This window comes from Drosophila sechellia, chromosome 3L, assembly GCF_004382195.2.
Source record: "Drosophila sechellia strain sech25 chromosome 3L, ASM438219v1, whole genome shotgun sequence".
In the NCBI taxonomy this organism is placed as follows: Eukaryota; Metazoa; Arthropoda; class Insecta; order Diptera; family Drosophilidae; genus Drosophila; species Drosophila sechellia.
The window spans coordinates 3,378,472-3,396,676 of NC_045951.1; the positions used below are offsets into that span (position 1 = coordinate 3,378,472).

At 42.3% G+C, this 18,205-nt stretch overlaps 1 protein-coding gene across 2 annotated transcripts; it reads right to left on the minus strand.

The window, feature by feature from the left end:
* Positions 1 to 2,836: 2,836 nt before the first annotated feature.
* On the minus strand, positions 2,837 to 17,783 carry LOC6610636 (protein sprouty). 2 transcript variants are annotated; one of them, XM_002035167.2, is made up of 2 exons: positions 17,414 to 17,783; positions 2,837 to 5,969 (listed from the first exon to the last, which is right to left on the minus strand). In XM_002035167.2, exon 2 carries the CDS (start codon positions 5,771 to 5,773, stop codon positions 4,007 to 4,009), a length of 1,767 nt encoding a protein of 588 aa, XP_002035203.1. In that variant the 5' UTR covers positions 5,774 to 5,969; positions 17,414 to 17,783; the 3' UTR covers positions 2,837 to 4,006. The 2 variants fall into 2 exon arrangements, with proteins under 2 accessions (XP_002035203.1, XP_032573945.1); XM_032718054.1 differs by lacking the exon at positions 17,414 to 17,783 and adding an exon at positions 6,661 to 6,767.
* Between the last annotated feature and the right edge of the window lie 422 nt (positions 17,784 to 18,205).

Consider the following 18,205-nt stretch of genomic DNA (forward strand, 5'->3'; position numbering starts at 1 on the left):
CATAATAATAGTTTATTCGGAAATCTAATGATCAGTGGGAGATAGCGTTGGCTCACTGTAGCCAGTGCATTCCGTTTCCCAGTGGGTCGTCGGAGCTCCCTTATCAACTTCATTCATTAGAGGAACTGTCAGCCTGCCCAGCCCCAAAATGTCCATGAAGATGGGGGCGGTGGGCGGTGAATTTTCAAGGAGGGAGTTACTCGAATTGGCAGAATTGCATTGCACGCAATCAGCTCGCTCGTTAAATATAGCACACTTCAATCAGAGGCACTGCATCTTGGCGACTGCCGGCGAGTATTCGAGTTCGAGTTCAGTGCTGCTGCTTCATTCATTCGCAGCACTGAGAAAAAATGTATTGAGCAGTTCAAATTTTAATAATATTGTTTTGTTAAGGTGGTTTTTTCTTAAGAAAGTAGTCCTTATATGTTCTCCGATACATCTAACATCATATTTGAGAGCAAGATATAATACTACTATTCATATTTCACTACTTTTACTGCTACTAATCTATTAAATTGTACATAACCTTAAATTGAAATCGCTTTCCAACTGATTGACAATATTAGTGGCATTTCTCTCGGTGATCCATCCAAAGTGTGTCAATCGGAGCGAGTTTCGAGCGAATTGGCAGGTCTCGTGCAGCAAGGCTTATCGGGGGATAGTCTGGACCCGAATCGGGAGCCCCTCCCTTGGCGTTGGGGCTGCGGTTGCCCGCCACTGATTACAGGCACAAAAAATGTCATGTTTTATTTGCGTTTATTTCTTTCGGTTTCATTCTCTTTTTCTTGTGCCTCCCATTTGTTTGTGCTCCTCTTTTCTTCTTTTTGCGAAAACCCGGATGACCCCGACAGCCCCGGTCGATCCGGCGGGTTATCACCACCAGCCCCTCGCACACACCACATACACATGTACATATGTATGTATGTATGTAGCACTATACAGCACTAGTGGCACATCCATGCCCGTAGTACGTACATATGTATGTATATGGAACGACTGTTTGTAATTCGCGTTGAGCGCGCGAATTATGATTGAATAATGAAATGCCCCAATGGGCAATGGGCAATGGGCAGTCAGTCGCTGCCTTCAATTATGCAAAACGGTTACTGCACTTTGCATTAATTAACAAACGGGCAAACAAAGCGAAATTCGCGCAGCTGACACAATTTTGCACGTGCTAACTTAACCCATTTTGAACGGGGCTAGAAAATGATTTCTTCATCAGATATTCAAGTCGTTGCTGTGTTATGATTTCAATTTTAAACCTTTTGTTTATAATATGTAAATTAGTGTTTTTTAGACACTTTCTTTTATAGCAATCCCAAAAGAAGGAATGTATCTTTTCCTTTAAAATTGTTATTTTGAAATGTATCTTGACCAATCGTGCTTCACAAAATGGGTTAATTTGAGACAGATTCTTGAGCTCAGCTTGATCAGCTGTGGCAAACTGGGAGGTGCCGAAGTGGGAGGCGTTTTCGAAATACTTTTCCGACTTCCTTCCAGTGCAAGTGAAAATATTTTGCAGTTAAATTTAAATTAAGTACACGGGCCAGTGTGCGTGTGTGTGTGTGAGTGTGTTTATGTGGCTGCAACATTTGATGCGCGCCTTCCGTTGTAAATTTTCATCGTAGGTTGTCGGTGAGATGCCGCCGCCCGCAATGTTTGTGCAACAGCAACAGCAGCAACACATCGGCGACGGCAGCAACATTCTGTTCTTTTTTCAGCATTTTTTTCAGCGTTTTTCAGTTTTTAGTAATTTAAAAATAAGTGCGCCGACGGCGGCCCCAAATAGCATCCGCAAAATGCAGCAGCAGCAGCATCGTCGTTCGTTTGCCGCTGGATGGCCACGTGTGTGTGTGCGGGATGGCGCACTGGTGGTGGTGAGTATCTGTGTGAGCAGCCCCAATCCGAAGCCAAACGAGAATCGCGTTCTGTTCTCGGGGCCTCCGGTCGGTCCGTGTGCGCTCGAGTAAACAAACTGCCAGTTCACTATCAATCAAATACCGGAAACAGCTGCTTTAGTTTTGCCATAGCCATTTGGCACACCAATACAGAGGCAGCCGAACACTCACACAGATACACGAGATCGGGGGAGAAAAGGGATCCTAAGTTATAGGGAAAAATAATACTACTCCTCGTAGCATCACATTCTGTGGGATCAGTCGCTGTTTTCCTGGGAACTAGCAATGAAACACATGAAAGTTGTTATATTTTTTAGTATTATATGATTTTTTTTATTTTGTAGTTTTCAACGGAACATACATTCTAAAAACATTACATAAAGTTCTTCTGGTTCTCCAGGGCATCGTAGTGAAAACCCCACATACTCGTCCTACTCAACGCGTCACTTTCTACTCAGTTTATTTTATTTTAATGAAATGTACAAATAAAATAAATATTCATTATGCATAGCTTTTGTATGTATAGAGTGCCTTAAATATTAATATTTATCTTTATCGTTATTTTTATCATTATGCGTGTATAATTTTTCTGTTTTTGTTGTAGGTCTGCGCTTCTTGAATTTTCATTAACGGCTAGGCTTTAAGGAGTTTTTCCAGCTTTTAGTTTGTTTTTTGGGGTTTTTCTTTTTCCTTTTTTGTTGCGTTTTTTTAGAAGTTGGGAGTTTTAAGCATAGTTTTCAGTGTGTATATCTAGGCGTATATATAGTTTTATATAGTACATATACAGATTACATATATAGCATATAGTAATGTGTTTTAGTGTTTAACATTAATCTTTAATTTACTTTTTTCGCTTGCTTCTTGCTTTTACGTGTATAAATTTGTTTTAAGTTGCTAATTTGCCACTGTTTTTGTTGTCATATTTCATATGGATATTCTATACAAAAAATGTTTGTTTGTTTGTTTGTATTTTGCTGCATTTAGATGTGGGTTTATCGTTACACTTAAGTTTTGCTTTGTTGTTTTTTGTTTTTCTATTATTTGGAATTTGCTTGCATTTTGTATCTCGCATTTCGCTTAAAAATTTCATCATATATACAATCTTGCTCACATTTTTGGGGCTGCTGGCTGGAAACACTACGAACCCACCGACCTATCTTCAACTATAAAATAAGTTCATAAGCAACCGATATCGTTATCCCATATTTTCGCTCCTCAGATTTGTTCCGGCTTCGTAGTTGGTAAAGTAAACTAACTGACTTTTGGTTTGCAGTACATCTATATCGTTTTCTAAGCACATTTAGACTGGTCTATAGGTTGCTCTAAATTTATCGAAAAGTTCGTCGCCCGCAACATACACACACATACACACATATCAATTTTAAGATTTAAATTCGTAAAGTTCTAAAATATTTTTGTGTAATTTTCAGTTTTCGGTTTTTGTTCTGTTTCGTTTCTGTTCTTTCTACAACATCAAAAATGGACTGGACTTGGTATATATAATATTTGACTAATTTACGCCATTGAATATTTCTCTAAAAGTTCTCACGTGTGTGTATATAGGTATATATAATATGGTGTTTTGTTACGCTTGCCCCAAATTGTTCAGTTTTTCAGTTTTGTATATGAAAATAATAAAAACTTTCGCCCGTTTATTTTACATTCGTGGAAAATTCATTGGAATTATTTGCATACAACTAGTTATGTTTATAAAGTAAGAATTTGACTTAGAAATTGAACGTTGAACTGAAGAGTTAGTTAAGCAAGTAAAACAAAATCAAATAATACAAAAAAATCGTTCGAAAAATAATTCCTAATCGCTTTCGTTTCGTCAGTTTTGTTTTCCACTCGTCGCCACTCGATTTGTTTTAAGCAAAAAATTATTTTTTAAATAACATTTCTAATAATTAATAATTATCTGTTTGCAGTCTTTGGTTATTTAATTTTTTCTTTCTTTCTTTCTTTCCTCTTTTTTTATATATCCTTTTAAATCATATATTAAATATTTTCCGTATATATATGGGGGTATGTGTCCATGATCCAGCTTCCCATTTGTGCCGCAGGCTTTTTGCTCGGGTAAAAAACCGGGCACATGGAAAGGACCCTTAGTAGTCGGGACTGGAGTCCAGGAGCCGCTTTTCCGGGGTGAGGTCACCCTTTCGCAGTATGCTCCTGGAGGCACTGCATCCATGATCCATGGCCTTGCCATTGGCTTGGTTGAGTCCACCATCCGTCACGCCGCCGGAGAGGCTCACGCCACCGCCCAGCCCGCTGCCATTCACCCCAAGCGGCACTATGGGCAGCATGCTGCTGGTGGATCCAATGCTACCCACTCCGCCTCCGGATCCTGCTCCTCCTCCGCCGATGCCCTGACAGCGGCATCCCCGACCGGCGAACCTGCCGTAGCACTTCTCGCACAGCTTCATGCAGCCCCGCATGGGCCAGTAGAACCACAGGCAGGGCAGGAAGATCGACAGTGCTCCCAGCCAGCCCCATCTCTGGGTGCGCTTGTAGGGACCGCAGGAGCAGGGATTATCCACGCAGGGTGTGCCGTTGCCATCATCGCAGTCCAGGTCGTTGTCCCGGGCACAGTGATAGAACAGCGCCTTGGCGCAGCACAGGCAGGAAGCATAGTCGATGACCGACTCGGCGCTGCACAGACACGTCTTGTTGCACACCCACGTCTGGGGCAGCGGCCTGGGGCTCTGGCACTGCTCGCAGCGACAGCGGCCGCATCGCGGACAGACGATGGGATTCAGCAGGCTGGGATCGCCGGCCATCACCAGGGGTCTTCCGTTGCCGCCGGCTCCGCCCGGTTGCAGCAGCTCCTCCAGCGCGTGCATGTGCTCCTTTTGCGTAGCGGGTGTCGGCTGCTTGGTGATGATGGGCTGGTTCAGACCGAGACCCAATCCCAATCCCAGGCCCATTCCCAGTCTGGGCGGTGCCGGCTGCTTCGAGGCGGGTGGTTTAGTGGTGCTATTTTGCAGGTGCGAATGTAGTAAGCCATCGGTGTGGTCGCTTCCAACGGACGTCGCCTGCGTCGTCGTCGCCAGTCGCGCATGTTGCTGGTGTTGCTGCTGCTGCAGATGCTGCTGCTGCTGTTGTTGCTGCTGCAGGTGTTGCTGTTGCTGCTGGTGTTGTTGCAGGTGCAGGTGCTGATTCCGCTGGGGCAGCAGCAACAGGTGGTGGGTGGTCGTCTGGCCATTATCCTGCTGGCCAGCCGGATGCTGCGAGCGCGTCGCATGTTGCAGCGGCGTGTCCACATACTCGTTGGTTAGCCTTTCGGATTCGGGTCGCGGTTGCGCCAGCGTGACGGGGGAGGCGGGCGGCTGGCCCAGAGCGTTGCTCGCCGGCTCAGCGCTTTGGAAATGACTAAGGAAGTTGTTGTTGATGCTGTTGTTGTTGTTGTTGCTGATGCTGATGCTGTTGACCAGCGCCGGCGGTCGACGTCTCGTAAAGCTGGACGACGAACCCGACACAGATCCCGAACCGGAGACACTAATGCCCGTCGCCGTAGTCGATGACGCCGTACTGCTGTTCCGGCTCAGACTGCTGGGACGCTGGGGCAGGAAGGTCAGATGGTGGATCTGGTAGTCGTCGAAGTCCGGTGATGCGGGTATGATCGATATCGTATTGTTGTTGCTCGCGGCGGCGCTAATACTAAGTTGCTGCTGTGAATTGTTGTTATGGATTGCTACGGGTGCTGCAGATGATGCTCCTGGTGCTCCTGATGCTAGTGCGGATGCAGTTCCTCCTGTGGTATGATCGACACCACTCAACGTCGGCTCCGGCGCCCTTGGTCGATGCACGCGCGGTAATAACTTCGGGGGCCGGGGTGGCGCCAAGGGATCGCCGCCATTTCTGCGATCCATGTAGTGTTGTAACCAGGACTCCTCCCCCAGCTGCACTCCTCCACTCCTCCTCCGCTCCTCGCTCCACCTCGAGATCGAGATCGCTCCTCCACCTCGAGATCCGAGATCCTCAATGCCGTCGATCGTAGTTGCTGCGCCCGGACTCAGCTCGATTTGCCTTCATCCTTTTGCAGATTCAGACAGCTGCGATTGCTTTCTGCAAGTAAATGGAAATGAAATCATAAATTAGTTACTTATTTCATTTGGCATGCCATTTGCTGTATTTATATTTCTAGGCTAAATCCAACTGCGATAAAAAACGCCTAAAAGTAATCCACGTTTATTTATCGACCCCCAAATGGAAGTGCAAGAACGCCACGGATTGCTTTCTGCAGTTTTCGCAGCCACCGAAATGGCACGTAGATGGGTTCGCCATGCTTATGGATAAACTCAAAATAAATAGTGACCAGAAATAGTAGAAGTGGTCCGAGCGGCGCACGAGGGCGTGCCTCTGGGTCGGGTCCAAAGTGCCAGATGCTTTTGTTTGGATTAAAAGTGTATGGCTAGAAGTGAACTTTTCTTCGTCGACGTTTTTAATGTTTGTAATTAATTCCGCAGCTAGCAAACCAAGGTGAGAGAAGGTCGCGCGTCATATTTATTATACGTATACGTTATATACCAGATAAAGACCGTATTTTTTATCGGCATGACTTTTATGTAAACATCATAGGGCAACAGCACACACTGGCTTTATGATTATTATTATTATTATTATTATTATTTCGGTTCATAATGCTTGCGGGTTCAACGGAATCGGCGGGACATGATGTTTCGGAGATTGTGTTTCGTAGTTTCTAGGGAAACTGGGCCCGGCCCAACCGCCAAATGTTTAAGATCAAATTGCTTACTTATGCTGGAGTCGAAAGAGCGTGTTTCGTAGTACTATGGGTACGGGTACATTTTTGTTTCGGCGGTTATATTGAAACAAAAATGTATTTTCGAAATTCCATTCAGCGTTCTCCTCTCGCTTTTCACATACGAGTATGTATTTCCGCTCCGTATCACGTAGGGCCATAAAAATAAATGGAATATCTTTCATAATTGTTCGATTTGGCATATCAGAAAGAAATTAGCGAGAATCTCGAATCATTTGAATCTCTACAATATGTTATATATGTATGTACAACCAATCGAGAGCGAAGAACGAAGCGAATGAATAAAGCAAATGATGCTAATTGAACTTTGACTGAGTACATTTTTTGGCGTTGATGATGATCATGTTAATTATGGCACGATCGCTATCGGCTCAAGCGAAATAAAGCATTTTTATGGCGAAACAACTGCAGTTTTATGGCATGTTCTTTTCGATTTATAGCGATGCAGCAGTTAATCTGGTCAACGCGGCGTATGAGTAATGCGATAGGCCGCGGACTTCGAAAGTCCCGCCAGACGTCGCGTTTAGATAAATATTTGTTTACACATAATTAAAGGCAACGAGGTGCCCCATGGCAAATAAGGAAATACAGGAAATTAATAAATGGCGTCTCTCGTCCATAAAAATTAATAAAAGAGCCAGCCAGCCAGCCAGCCAGACAGCTGAGGGTAAAATACTATGACTAAATCGAAATAAATAACATTTAAAGTAAATGCGAGTTAAACAGTGTATTGCCTTTATTTTCTAAATAATTTTTCAATCTTTTTAATTGCCACTATTCATTTGACCACTGCTGTGCATGCAGCGATATCTAGCGATAAAAAGCCCAAAGAATTATTATTATTATTGTGCCGCATAAAAATTGTTTTTAGCGCCAACGAAAATTTCTACGCCCCAAAAGAAATAAATACAGAGAATCTACATACAGTACATACATATATGCAGAGCTATATGTAGGTATGCGAGTGGGTTAAGTGTGTGTTTTTCGGTGGGTACGAAAATTAACACAAACGCCCACTTATTGACGTCATGTCCGGTACTCAAAAACAATTTTCGAGAATGATCACAATTGGGAAAAACAAAATAGAAAATCAACGAAAACACACGTCGTGAGATGAGTGGAGGGGGGGAGGGGATGTGGGGTTTTTCTCGGGCAGTGGCAGTAGCAGTGGATCGCCACTGATTGCCAATAAGAAAATCGCAGCACAGGTCCCTCCTCTTTATATATATTTGGCAATCGACTTTTCCGAGGCGGTGGGGGGATGGTGGAAAATCTGTAAGCATCATCTCGATATTTTCCGCTCTTTGATATACGAAATTCTAGGTAGCAAACTATTTATCCGCCTTTTTAAGAATGAACTCTAAGGCGAATAGCTTTGATGTTATGGAGATGATGGTCATCGTTCAATGGATGGCGTTCCAAATCGAAGTTGAGTTCATAATTATCCATTAATTCGTAAAAATCCTATTAAAAGGTGTAAATGCGAACCGTAAAGAACATATTCAAATTGCCCAATAAAAAATAAATAAACATAATTCAATGTTTATTTTTTCTCTTTTTTTGCCGCTTGACGCACAGCCCAAAGTAATGCCAAGATTTCGATTTCATTCTTAAATTAATTGGGCACAGCAGATAGAATACAAAAACATTGTACGTAATTTCAAAACAATTTTGTTGCTCTTTTTTCGTTCACTCGCTTATTTTTAATTGCGCTAAAATTCTTTTTGCTCGCTGTTTCTTTTTTTTATTTCTTATTTCGTATTTTGTATTTTTACGTTGGGCAAACTTTGACCTTGGATCGCTTGAATAAAAAATAAATTATTTCGCTGGCAGAGAGTGTGATTCAATGGCGCACGAAATGTGAAATGAAATGTGGCATTTGAAGCGTTTTCATTAATAAGTGAAAATACGAAGGGGGAGGGGTAGGAGGAGGGGGACTGAAGGTCTTTGTCGCCCGGCTAATTCATTCAAACGATTCGAAGAGATTTGCCTTTGTTGGTTTGCGTTTGTTTGTCCGTTTGTCCGTTTGTCTGTTTGTTTGGCTGTTTGCGCAAACAAGGCTCACTGCCAGTTGCGATTTAAATAAAATTATTTAAGGCAGACAGACAGATCGACAACAACAATAACAATGCGAAGCGTTTTTATATAAAAATAAAACCTGGCGAAAATCAAATGCGAAACTGGTTTGATTTCTTACTCTGCCCTGGCAGAGTAATGTATGTATAATGTATCTGGCGACCGAGAAGTGCGATCTTTGGCTTATCAACGGCAACGTTTACCGTTCCAATTGTCAAATGAATTAATAAAAGTTATTGCCCAGCGAACAATGCCAGCATGACCCAATTAAATTACTCACAAAAAGTCCAGACAAAATTCGTTTTTCACGCGCTTAATTGCTGTTTCTTATTTTTAAGAGGTCTGCTCAAGACAAAAGTAAAGAAGGAAAATGGTTTTTTAAGCAGATGGTAAATTAGGTACAATTTGACATTATTTATTAATCGCTCGCACGCGGCTACGAACTCTTTTCAGTAAGCCTACTTTGTGTAAATTTACTTTAGTGCTGATCTAGTGTTTATTCGAAACTAGCGTTTTTGAAACTGTCAGGAATGATGACACGAAAAGTACGAGTTGCAATTCATTCGATCATGTCTGGAAATCGTGCTTATACTTTAATTAGGTTTAAGACAATGTTTCAGCGTTCTTTCTGATTTATTTAATTTTTTGCTCCCATTACGTGTCAAGTTCTGCCAGCGTAAAAATAATTATTATTTAGGGGTTTATTTTATATATGCATATCAGGGGTTTCAGCTTGGCATCGCCCTTTTAAACTGCACTTTTACAAATATGTATGTTTTTTTCGAGTTCTGCTAAAAATATGTGCGGATACACACGCTCCGAGGGCAGACACACATGAGTAGATAACTGAAATGCGAAGAGCGACAGATGAAAAACCTACACAGGAAACGCTAATGACTGCAGGCAACTCGGAGGGCACAAAACGCGAATGAGAAAACTGAAACGGGAATCGCTTGATGTTGCTGCTGCTGCTGACGCTGTTGCTGTTGCTGTTGCTGCCACGACAACAACACCAAGCACCAGCCAGTCACAGAGCACAGATCATTAAACTATTTAAATGCCCAACCGACCATATGTTGCAGCCGCAGAAGCAACAACATCAGCTAATAGTTTTCAAAGCAAATGAGCAGCACATGTGGCAAAAGGCTCACGCACACCAGCTTAGCGGGCAGAGTGTGTGTGTGTTAATGATATATACACCAATGTCGCCCTGAATGATAATTATCATAATGATGATGATGTTCATTCTTGTGTCTGGAATGGTTCGCTTCGGGTTTTCCTTACTTTTATAGAAATCATTGAAGCCAACTCTGGCTGAGATCGGTGTGGAGAGTGTGTGTGAGCTGGCTTGGAGTGATGGGATTTCGAGGGGAGGAGAAGCCGAGAAGAAGCAAAAGATCAAATCACCAACAAATGAGCTGAGCCAAGAAGATGCCATCAAACTGCAGGCCCAGACAACGCTCGACGGCTCAGAGATGTCGCCAATGGGAACTGGTTCAGGGAATGGTAGTATAATTTGGGGGTTTACTTAGTTCATGTTAATAAACAATTGAGAAAGTGTATAGAGAAGGAATTCACTGGAATTGCTAAAAATTTGAGAACTATACACTTAGGTGTTTTGTTTTCTGTTTAAATGCCTGTACCATCATGTAATAACTTAATAACTAAAGTTAAATAATATCAAACCAAAATAGTATTATAAGATCCCATTGAGAACGAACTAGTTTCCGTAAAGTAATCTCCCCTGTTTTCCCTGCTCCACGATGCTGTTCTGTTGTCTGGTCTGGTTTGATCTGGTCTAGAGGTCTAGAGATCGCGCGAAGGGGAAAGAGGCAGGAGGCGGAGAAGAAGCCCATAAACTACAAGTGATCGACCTTAAGATTTTCTCGGCCTGATTGTCTTCATCCCGTCGGATCTGCGTTTTCTCTAGGCTATCGTATCGTATGGCATGGTGTTATGGTGTGTTGTTGTGTGCGTAAAGTAGGTAGATTTCAGGTAGAATTCGAATTCTCCGCCGTGCGTTGTAATGACTGAAGTGAGTTGCAGTTAAGTGGCAGCCAAAAAGGAAGCTGCAACATGTGTTGCCTCGCCATCTCACCATCCCACCATCTCGCCTCTCTTTCTTTCCCATCCAAGTGCGTAAGTGGTGTTCCATTGTGTGTTGCACCTTTTGTCCGGCCATGCACAACAGCAACAGCAACAGCAACAGCAAACACACGGCAGCAACACTATTGCAACAGCAGCAACATCGGTCGAGATTCCGATACCCGCTCTTGTCTGGGGCCTTATAGAAACATCCAACAGATGTTTTCTATGTTTCATTGTGAAAAATTTTCTCTTTTTCCCAACTGCTTGCTTGTTTTTCCTTATCTAGCCGTCCCGCTCTTTGGCTGATTGCTCTCCTTTCATTTTGGATTTCTATTTCTCGGTTTTTTGCCTATCCTCCATTGTTGTACGTGGTTCTCAATCGCCTGCATTCGCTTCATTCTTGAAAAGGTGCACTCGTAAATGGGGTATTATAACAGAACTGAATGATCGGGAAGTCGGGGCTTCGGTTGCCTCATCATTGCCAAGGAATGATATGTGGGATGATTTATTTGCTTTCGGGGCTCTGCGATTCAATGGATTCAGATTATGAAAACAAAAACAAGAAACTTCACCTAAATCATATATTTTTGTTTTGAATAAGAGTGTTTACTTTTCGTTAGCTGTATCTCACGGATTGCGTTCTGTAAAATCAAAATTCCGCCTCTAGTTTAGCAGATCTAAACCCAAGAGTGCATGGAAATGTAACGAAGAAGAAGAAGAAGTCACCAAGAGATCTTTTCCATTTTCCCACGCAGCAGAGACGACTTCCCTCCACCCCACACACCCCATCATTTCCGTCGTCTGGCTTTATAATTTCGACATGATAATACAGTTACCTTCCTGCCGGAGATATCATGGCTATACCTATGTATGTATGCCCAACCTTCCTTCTCCGGATCCCCGAGCAACGCCCACACCTCGCTAGACGGCCCAACCCTCTCGAGAAACGCAAAAGTAGGGAATGCTGAATATAATGCTCGGTACAATGAAGGCAGGGCACAAGGCAGGGCGCACTAATAGAGCCATGAGATAGAGCATAGAGAGCATACACATAATTTTCTATATCTAATTTGCGTGTTCTATTCAAAAATTCCGTTCACATCCTTACACGCGCAAACGCCCACACAGAAGCTGGCAGAGACGTTGACTGCGCCGTCGACTGCACAGGCGACAGCTGGCTGAGTTTGCATGTGTTGGTGAGTATCTGTGTGCGGCACACACGCACACACACACAGACAATGCTCATTGGCTTGGCCCGAAATGTGAAAAGACAACGAAACTAAATAAATAAGAATTGCACGGCAAACTCATGACATGCTGGTGATGACGTCAATGGCACTCACACACATGCACACGCACACAACGCCAGGTTGTCTGTCTCTGTGTCTGCTATAGAAATTTCCCTGCTATTTATAGAGTCCTTGCCCCGAAATAGCAACAACAATTGGGTCCCCAATAGGCCCGCAAAAACCATACCAATTCCACGCAGCCCCCTCACATCCACATCCAACCAAGAAAAGAGACCCGAAATTGGCGAAAGGCAATGTAAACAACCTGACCCGCCCTAATGTACAACAACACAACAACACACCCCCCAAAAGGGAACATCCGCCCACTCACCCACACACAGACAGACCCCCAGGCGCGAAGGCAAAGCCAAAGTTGATCAAAGAATGAGGGCCAAAAGTGCGTGACTTTGGCAGCAAACTTTTCTCAATGGCTAGAGATGTCAATACAAAAACCAAATTAAGGTACAGATACAAATTGAAATGTATCTTTTTCTTGAAATCAGAATACCTGTGAGATAGAAAAAGTCTTTACCTGAATAACCAATCTATTAATGGACATATTTGTTGCATAGTTAACTTTTTAGATAGTTTCTCCCAATTAAAACCCATAATTACACTTTTATTCGGCAACTTTATCGTGTCACGAACACACCCCCAAAACGCCAGACACACCAGCTAAAAGACAACCCAACCAACCACCAACCGCCCACGAAAGCCGCACAGATACACGCACTTGACTCGTCTGCCTCGCTCCTAATTTTCCTCATTTCCCTTGAAGCGTGGCAACCGAAATCTATTTTTAGCTCACCGCTTTTCCAACGAAGCAAGCACAAGGCAGTGAACGAAAAATAGAAGCGGAAAGCCACAGCCTTATGCAGGCAGCTCCACTGCCCCACCTGTAACGCTCAGATAAAACTGACGGGGAAAACTGACGCTTAAAGTGTTTTTTTCCCTCTTTCGGGCTTTGGGTGGACGAGCACGCCCACTGAAGGTCTCCAAGGAAGGCTGCGTGGGCGCGTCTTGAGGTCACCTACGCTCACACACACACACGCACTTGAAGTCCTGGCCCACGCTCAGTTAGCTATTTTTGCCCTCACACGGCAGAAAATGGGCAACCATTTTAGTTAGATGGTTAGAAGTTCACTAATAGCGCTAACTATTAGAGTATATACATTCATATTAAACACTTTTTAAAAAGTTGCCGCGTTATCCAGCCATTAGGTCAGCGAAAAGGTCAAAGTAATTTACATATAATGACAAAGAAATACACTTAAATATTGAATTGATTTATTGGAAAATAAGATTATCGCACTTACTATAAACTGCTAACTCATGGTATTTACTCCTTAGTGAGGCATTATTTCTCTCAGTGCATCCGCTCAGACTTTGCATATGAAGTGGGGATAAGGAGCGAGAGAAATGCCAGCATTTCGCATTTGTTTGGACGTGTCCAAGTTGTCACCTGCTGGTGGCAAAGGTCACGCCCAGGCAATTGCATTACGCTTCCAATTCAAAGGGCTGTCATAAGCAGTTGCCACCACCCAGCACCCAGCTCCATCCCCCATCCCGACAAGAATCTCATCTTTGGCTTGCTTTTTCCATGCTGCCTGCTCTGTCTGCATCTGCATCATCATCAGCATCAGCATCAACATCAGCATCAACATCTTTGGGTTTATCATAGGTTGTCGTCGTCAGCCATTCATTGACGACAATTCTAGCTGCGCACATATAGTGGATATATATGTATGTACATATATATATATATACGCTGGCTGTGTGCTTAGACCATTTCTATGGACGCTCGATTAATGAGCGTTTTGTATGCGTTGCTCGACCACCGCCTCGCCTTCTGGGTGGTCACCCAGCCCAGCCCCCCGTCTCCGCCCCTTCTCGAGTTCCCAAAACTGAAGCCCATCTAAATCTGAAACCGAATCCAACAGCAACAACAAACGGAAGTGAGTTAGGGGCGTGGGCTGATCTGGAGAATAGAAGGGGGTGCAGTTATTGTTTTAGTCTGCTAATGGAAAAGATTTGCTGGGAAAGTCTCGAAACGTAGTTAGAGCCATGAAAAAGAGCTTTGGGGGAATGTGTAGCAATATTTGTGGGTAAAAATAGTAATCGAATCGATGAAGGTGATTAAAGACTAAGGAACTAACTAATTGAAGTGTAAATTCCAGTCTAGAAGTTAGCATATATTTCAATTGAAATGCAAAGCATACAACTGATTCAGTCAGCTCCATAAGTTCTATATTAATTGCTTTGCAGACCCATTAATTAATGATTAACCCACAAAAGAGTGGAAAAGCGCATAGACCCTTTGAATTTACTTCGTAGTCTTCATAAATTCGCTAGTCGTCAGCTCTTTCAATTGCAGTTGTATGTTGGCCCCCACAACAAACACACTTGCTGCTGTTGTTGTCGGATTTATTTTTAAAAATTATAATTTTCAAAAATAAAAAGGCCAGCGTCGGTGCGACGACAAAAATAATGAAAATCACATGTTTGCTTGCGGCATAAAAATGGTTGTTGGTTTTAGTTTTGTTTTTGGTTTTGGTTTTGGTTCTGGTTTTGTTTTTGTTTCTGCTGCTCCCAGTTGAGTTGAGTTCAGTTCGGTTCTTGTTGGGCTGTCATTTTGCGCTTTGCTTTGCTGGCAGCACAAACACATATCTTATAGATACTTTACTATATATGCGCTATGCCTATCTATCTGTATGACATATCTGAAATCTCAACCCATTGAAGCGTGCGCAATCACCTGCACCTGATTTTCCCCACCTTTCGTCGGGTTAAGTAAATGTTACATGGGCTGAAAATTTCGCTACTTGATCGGTTTGATATATGTAGATATATCTCTTAGGTACATGTCTTGTAGGTTGGTTATTGCCAGCACTCTGCAGTTGATTTTCTATGAGCCGTTGCTTCAATTATGTCGTCGGTTGTTGTCGTCAGAATCGTATGGTCTATAGCATATAGCCTATAGCATATATAGGATATACCCCGTGGCCCAGCGGATCTTGGCTGCCTTACATTTTGGTAACAGTTTCGCGATTATCTATTTTTAGGCTTGCGAATGCAATTAATTTGCTGTCATTTCGGCCTCTCGCTGTTGTTTGTGTAATTTTATTTCTGCCGACTATTCTTGATATATCCCAAATAAGACAGGGGAAGATATATGCATGGCATGGGTGTATATATATAGTCAAGTTGCTATAAATCAGGTGCGCGGGGACGGGGGACAAACTGATTAAAAGGCAAGTCCCCCATACAAAGTTACAGGTGATCTACAAAGTTCCCTGGTCGAGCACAGAGACCTAGGTGTGTATATGGTATAGATATACCCCTCGGAAACCTTCACGACTTCCCCATCTATCCGTCCATCCGTCCATCCATCCATCCATCTATCTGGCTGTCTATTTGGCGTCTGCGTCATCAACGTCATTGTGGATCTTGTGGATGTGGTGCTTCGCTCTGTGTGTCTAGCTGTTTATTTAGCTAATAAAAATTAAGCATTTAATTTATATATTCAGATATGTTTGTGTGCACATGTTTTTGGCAGAGGCGAAACGAAACCAAAAGAAATGAAGCCAACGCGAGAATTTCCTTCCATTATGAATGAAATTTGTATTTGTGTATTTTTGGCTATGACATAAATTCAGAGCACAATACCGAAACAGAACCCAGCAGCAGAGAAGGCCACTTAATTCGATTGGAAGTTGGTAAAATCGGTTAGATTGGTAGGAGATTGGTAAAAGCCCTACCGAAAAATCCAAAAAAGAAGGCGAGACGAGACCATCGATCAAAAAATGTTAACTTATCGGTTGAAAAGTTTTTACGCCTCTTTTATTTATTTTCTGCCTCTCGTTTCCCTTAGCCCCAAAAATTAACAGCCAGCAAAAAGTAAATAAACTTAAATATTTTTCATCGGTTTATCAGTCCTCTCCGCCTCGTCTGATTTTTTAAGCGTGTGTCAGCGTGAAAAAGAAAGCAAAAGCCAAAGCATGAGCACAGACCCCAAAAAGAAAAAAAGAATATAAACGAAAAAACGAGCCTAATACCTGGGGGTCTTCGTCTTATCGAGTCACCTAAAAAGTATCGATGACGAAACTGTCTCACCTCACGCTCTTTTCTAGATTAAACCCCTTGAAAGAGTGTTTAAAAATAGAGTGTGTGTGCCCCACACATCACATAAATACAGAAAGTGTACGCCGGAAAAAGTGGGCAACTGATTAGAAGGTTTAGCTAAAGTCAGTCAGTCGTCAGTCGACTGATTTGTGAATGGAATTCTCTGTGGAACTCAACCGGCTGTGATCGATGGATCGATCGAATCACATAGCATCGCATCCCATCGAATCGAATCGAATCAAATCGGATTGGATGGGATCGAGGGATCACTCGATCGATCGGTGGGCAACAATGAAACAACTTTATAAATTCACATTCTAGAATTTCTCCGCGGATGCAAACCGAATCGGAGAGCAATTTATTTTCAATAAAAACTGATATACTCGTACTCCTGCGTGTGTGTGAGCACATTCGCCGGATTGGGATTATCTGTCTGGTCCGATCAGTAAATACCGATGGGAGACGAGGCCAGACAAACAAACAACTTGAAATGTCAGTTAAACATTTTGTTCGGCAGCCGCGAAATAATACAATACAAATAAAAAACTAATAAAATAAAAAACAAGGAAAATTTATTTGATTTTACTTTGACAGTTAGTGCATTTATATATATTTATTTTTACCACACTCGGATGAGAGATCAAAGCGATTCTATCTATAGAACGTTTTGTATTCTTCAATGAAATTCAAGAGGGCAGTGAAAAAACAGGATGAATTATAGCGTAAGAGATGAAAATAAATAAAAATTACTTTCATTGATGGGTTGTACTGTGATTAAACATTAAATATTAATAATGCTTTAATACTAATTTTCCTGTGTGGTTTCAAAAACACGATTATTTCCAATACTAATTCTTCCCGATTTCCGATCACTACCTATGTATGTATGTTCATTTTCGAGAAAAACATGTCACGATGCAGTCATAAATTAATCAGATATTCGCATGGAATAAACATATACACCAATTATTTCTATCAAGAACTGTGCATTTCCTGGCAATCCATTTGGCCGAAGGTTGGACGCCAAAACGTGATTAACTGATATTGCAGCAATTGCTCGGCTATACGGCTATATGGCTATATGCTTCTATGTATTCGAGATCTGGGAGATATATGCCCAGATATCTTGGCAGCTGTAGGGGCGAACTTACATTGATTTTCAAAAGCAATCCGTGGTACAAATTCCGTAATTAATCACCGTAGATGTGAGTTGAAAGTGTTGTGTAATCCTTAATTTTGAGAAGTATCCAAAATGATGAATTCGTTTCTTTTGGGTGTAATCCAAAGGCGATTTGGAGAGGGGGGCTCTTCAGATGCTTACTCGCGATCGCGACTGCTGGTTTTAATTTAGCATTTATTAAAGGTGATTTTTCGCTTTGCTTTCTTTCGCATTTCATTCACAAAAGTAAATTTAATTAACACAAAAACGACGCCGGCGACGATGTTTGATTTTGTTATTATTTTTGCCAGCCGCGTATTTTTATATATTCGCTGGGTTTTGGTTTGGTTTTTGGTTTTTGGTTTTGGCGTGCCAAAAAAATAATAATAATCAACTTGGCGACCGGCGGTAGTGTTGTTGTGGTTGTTGCTTTTGTTGGTGGAGCAGCGAAGCTGGCGTCGCACAATCACACACAGATACACCAACACACCGAAAGCGGGGCCACGTCGTCGCCTATGTGTGCGTGTGTGTGCGAGCGGCGAATGTATCTGTGTATCTCGTTGCTGCGTGTGTGTGCGTCGTTGTCTTGAGTAAAAAATATTTTTATGCAATTTTATATATGTACGTATATATAGATTTACAAAAATATTTGTGTGCGCGAGAGACTGTTGTTGTTTGATTTTGTATTTGCTGTATTTTTATATTTTTTTTTTTTACTTTTTCCCAACACGTTTTGTATTTGATTGGCTTGAGTTGACTTTTTTTTGTTTTTTAAATAGACGTT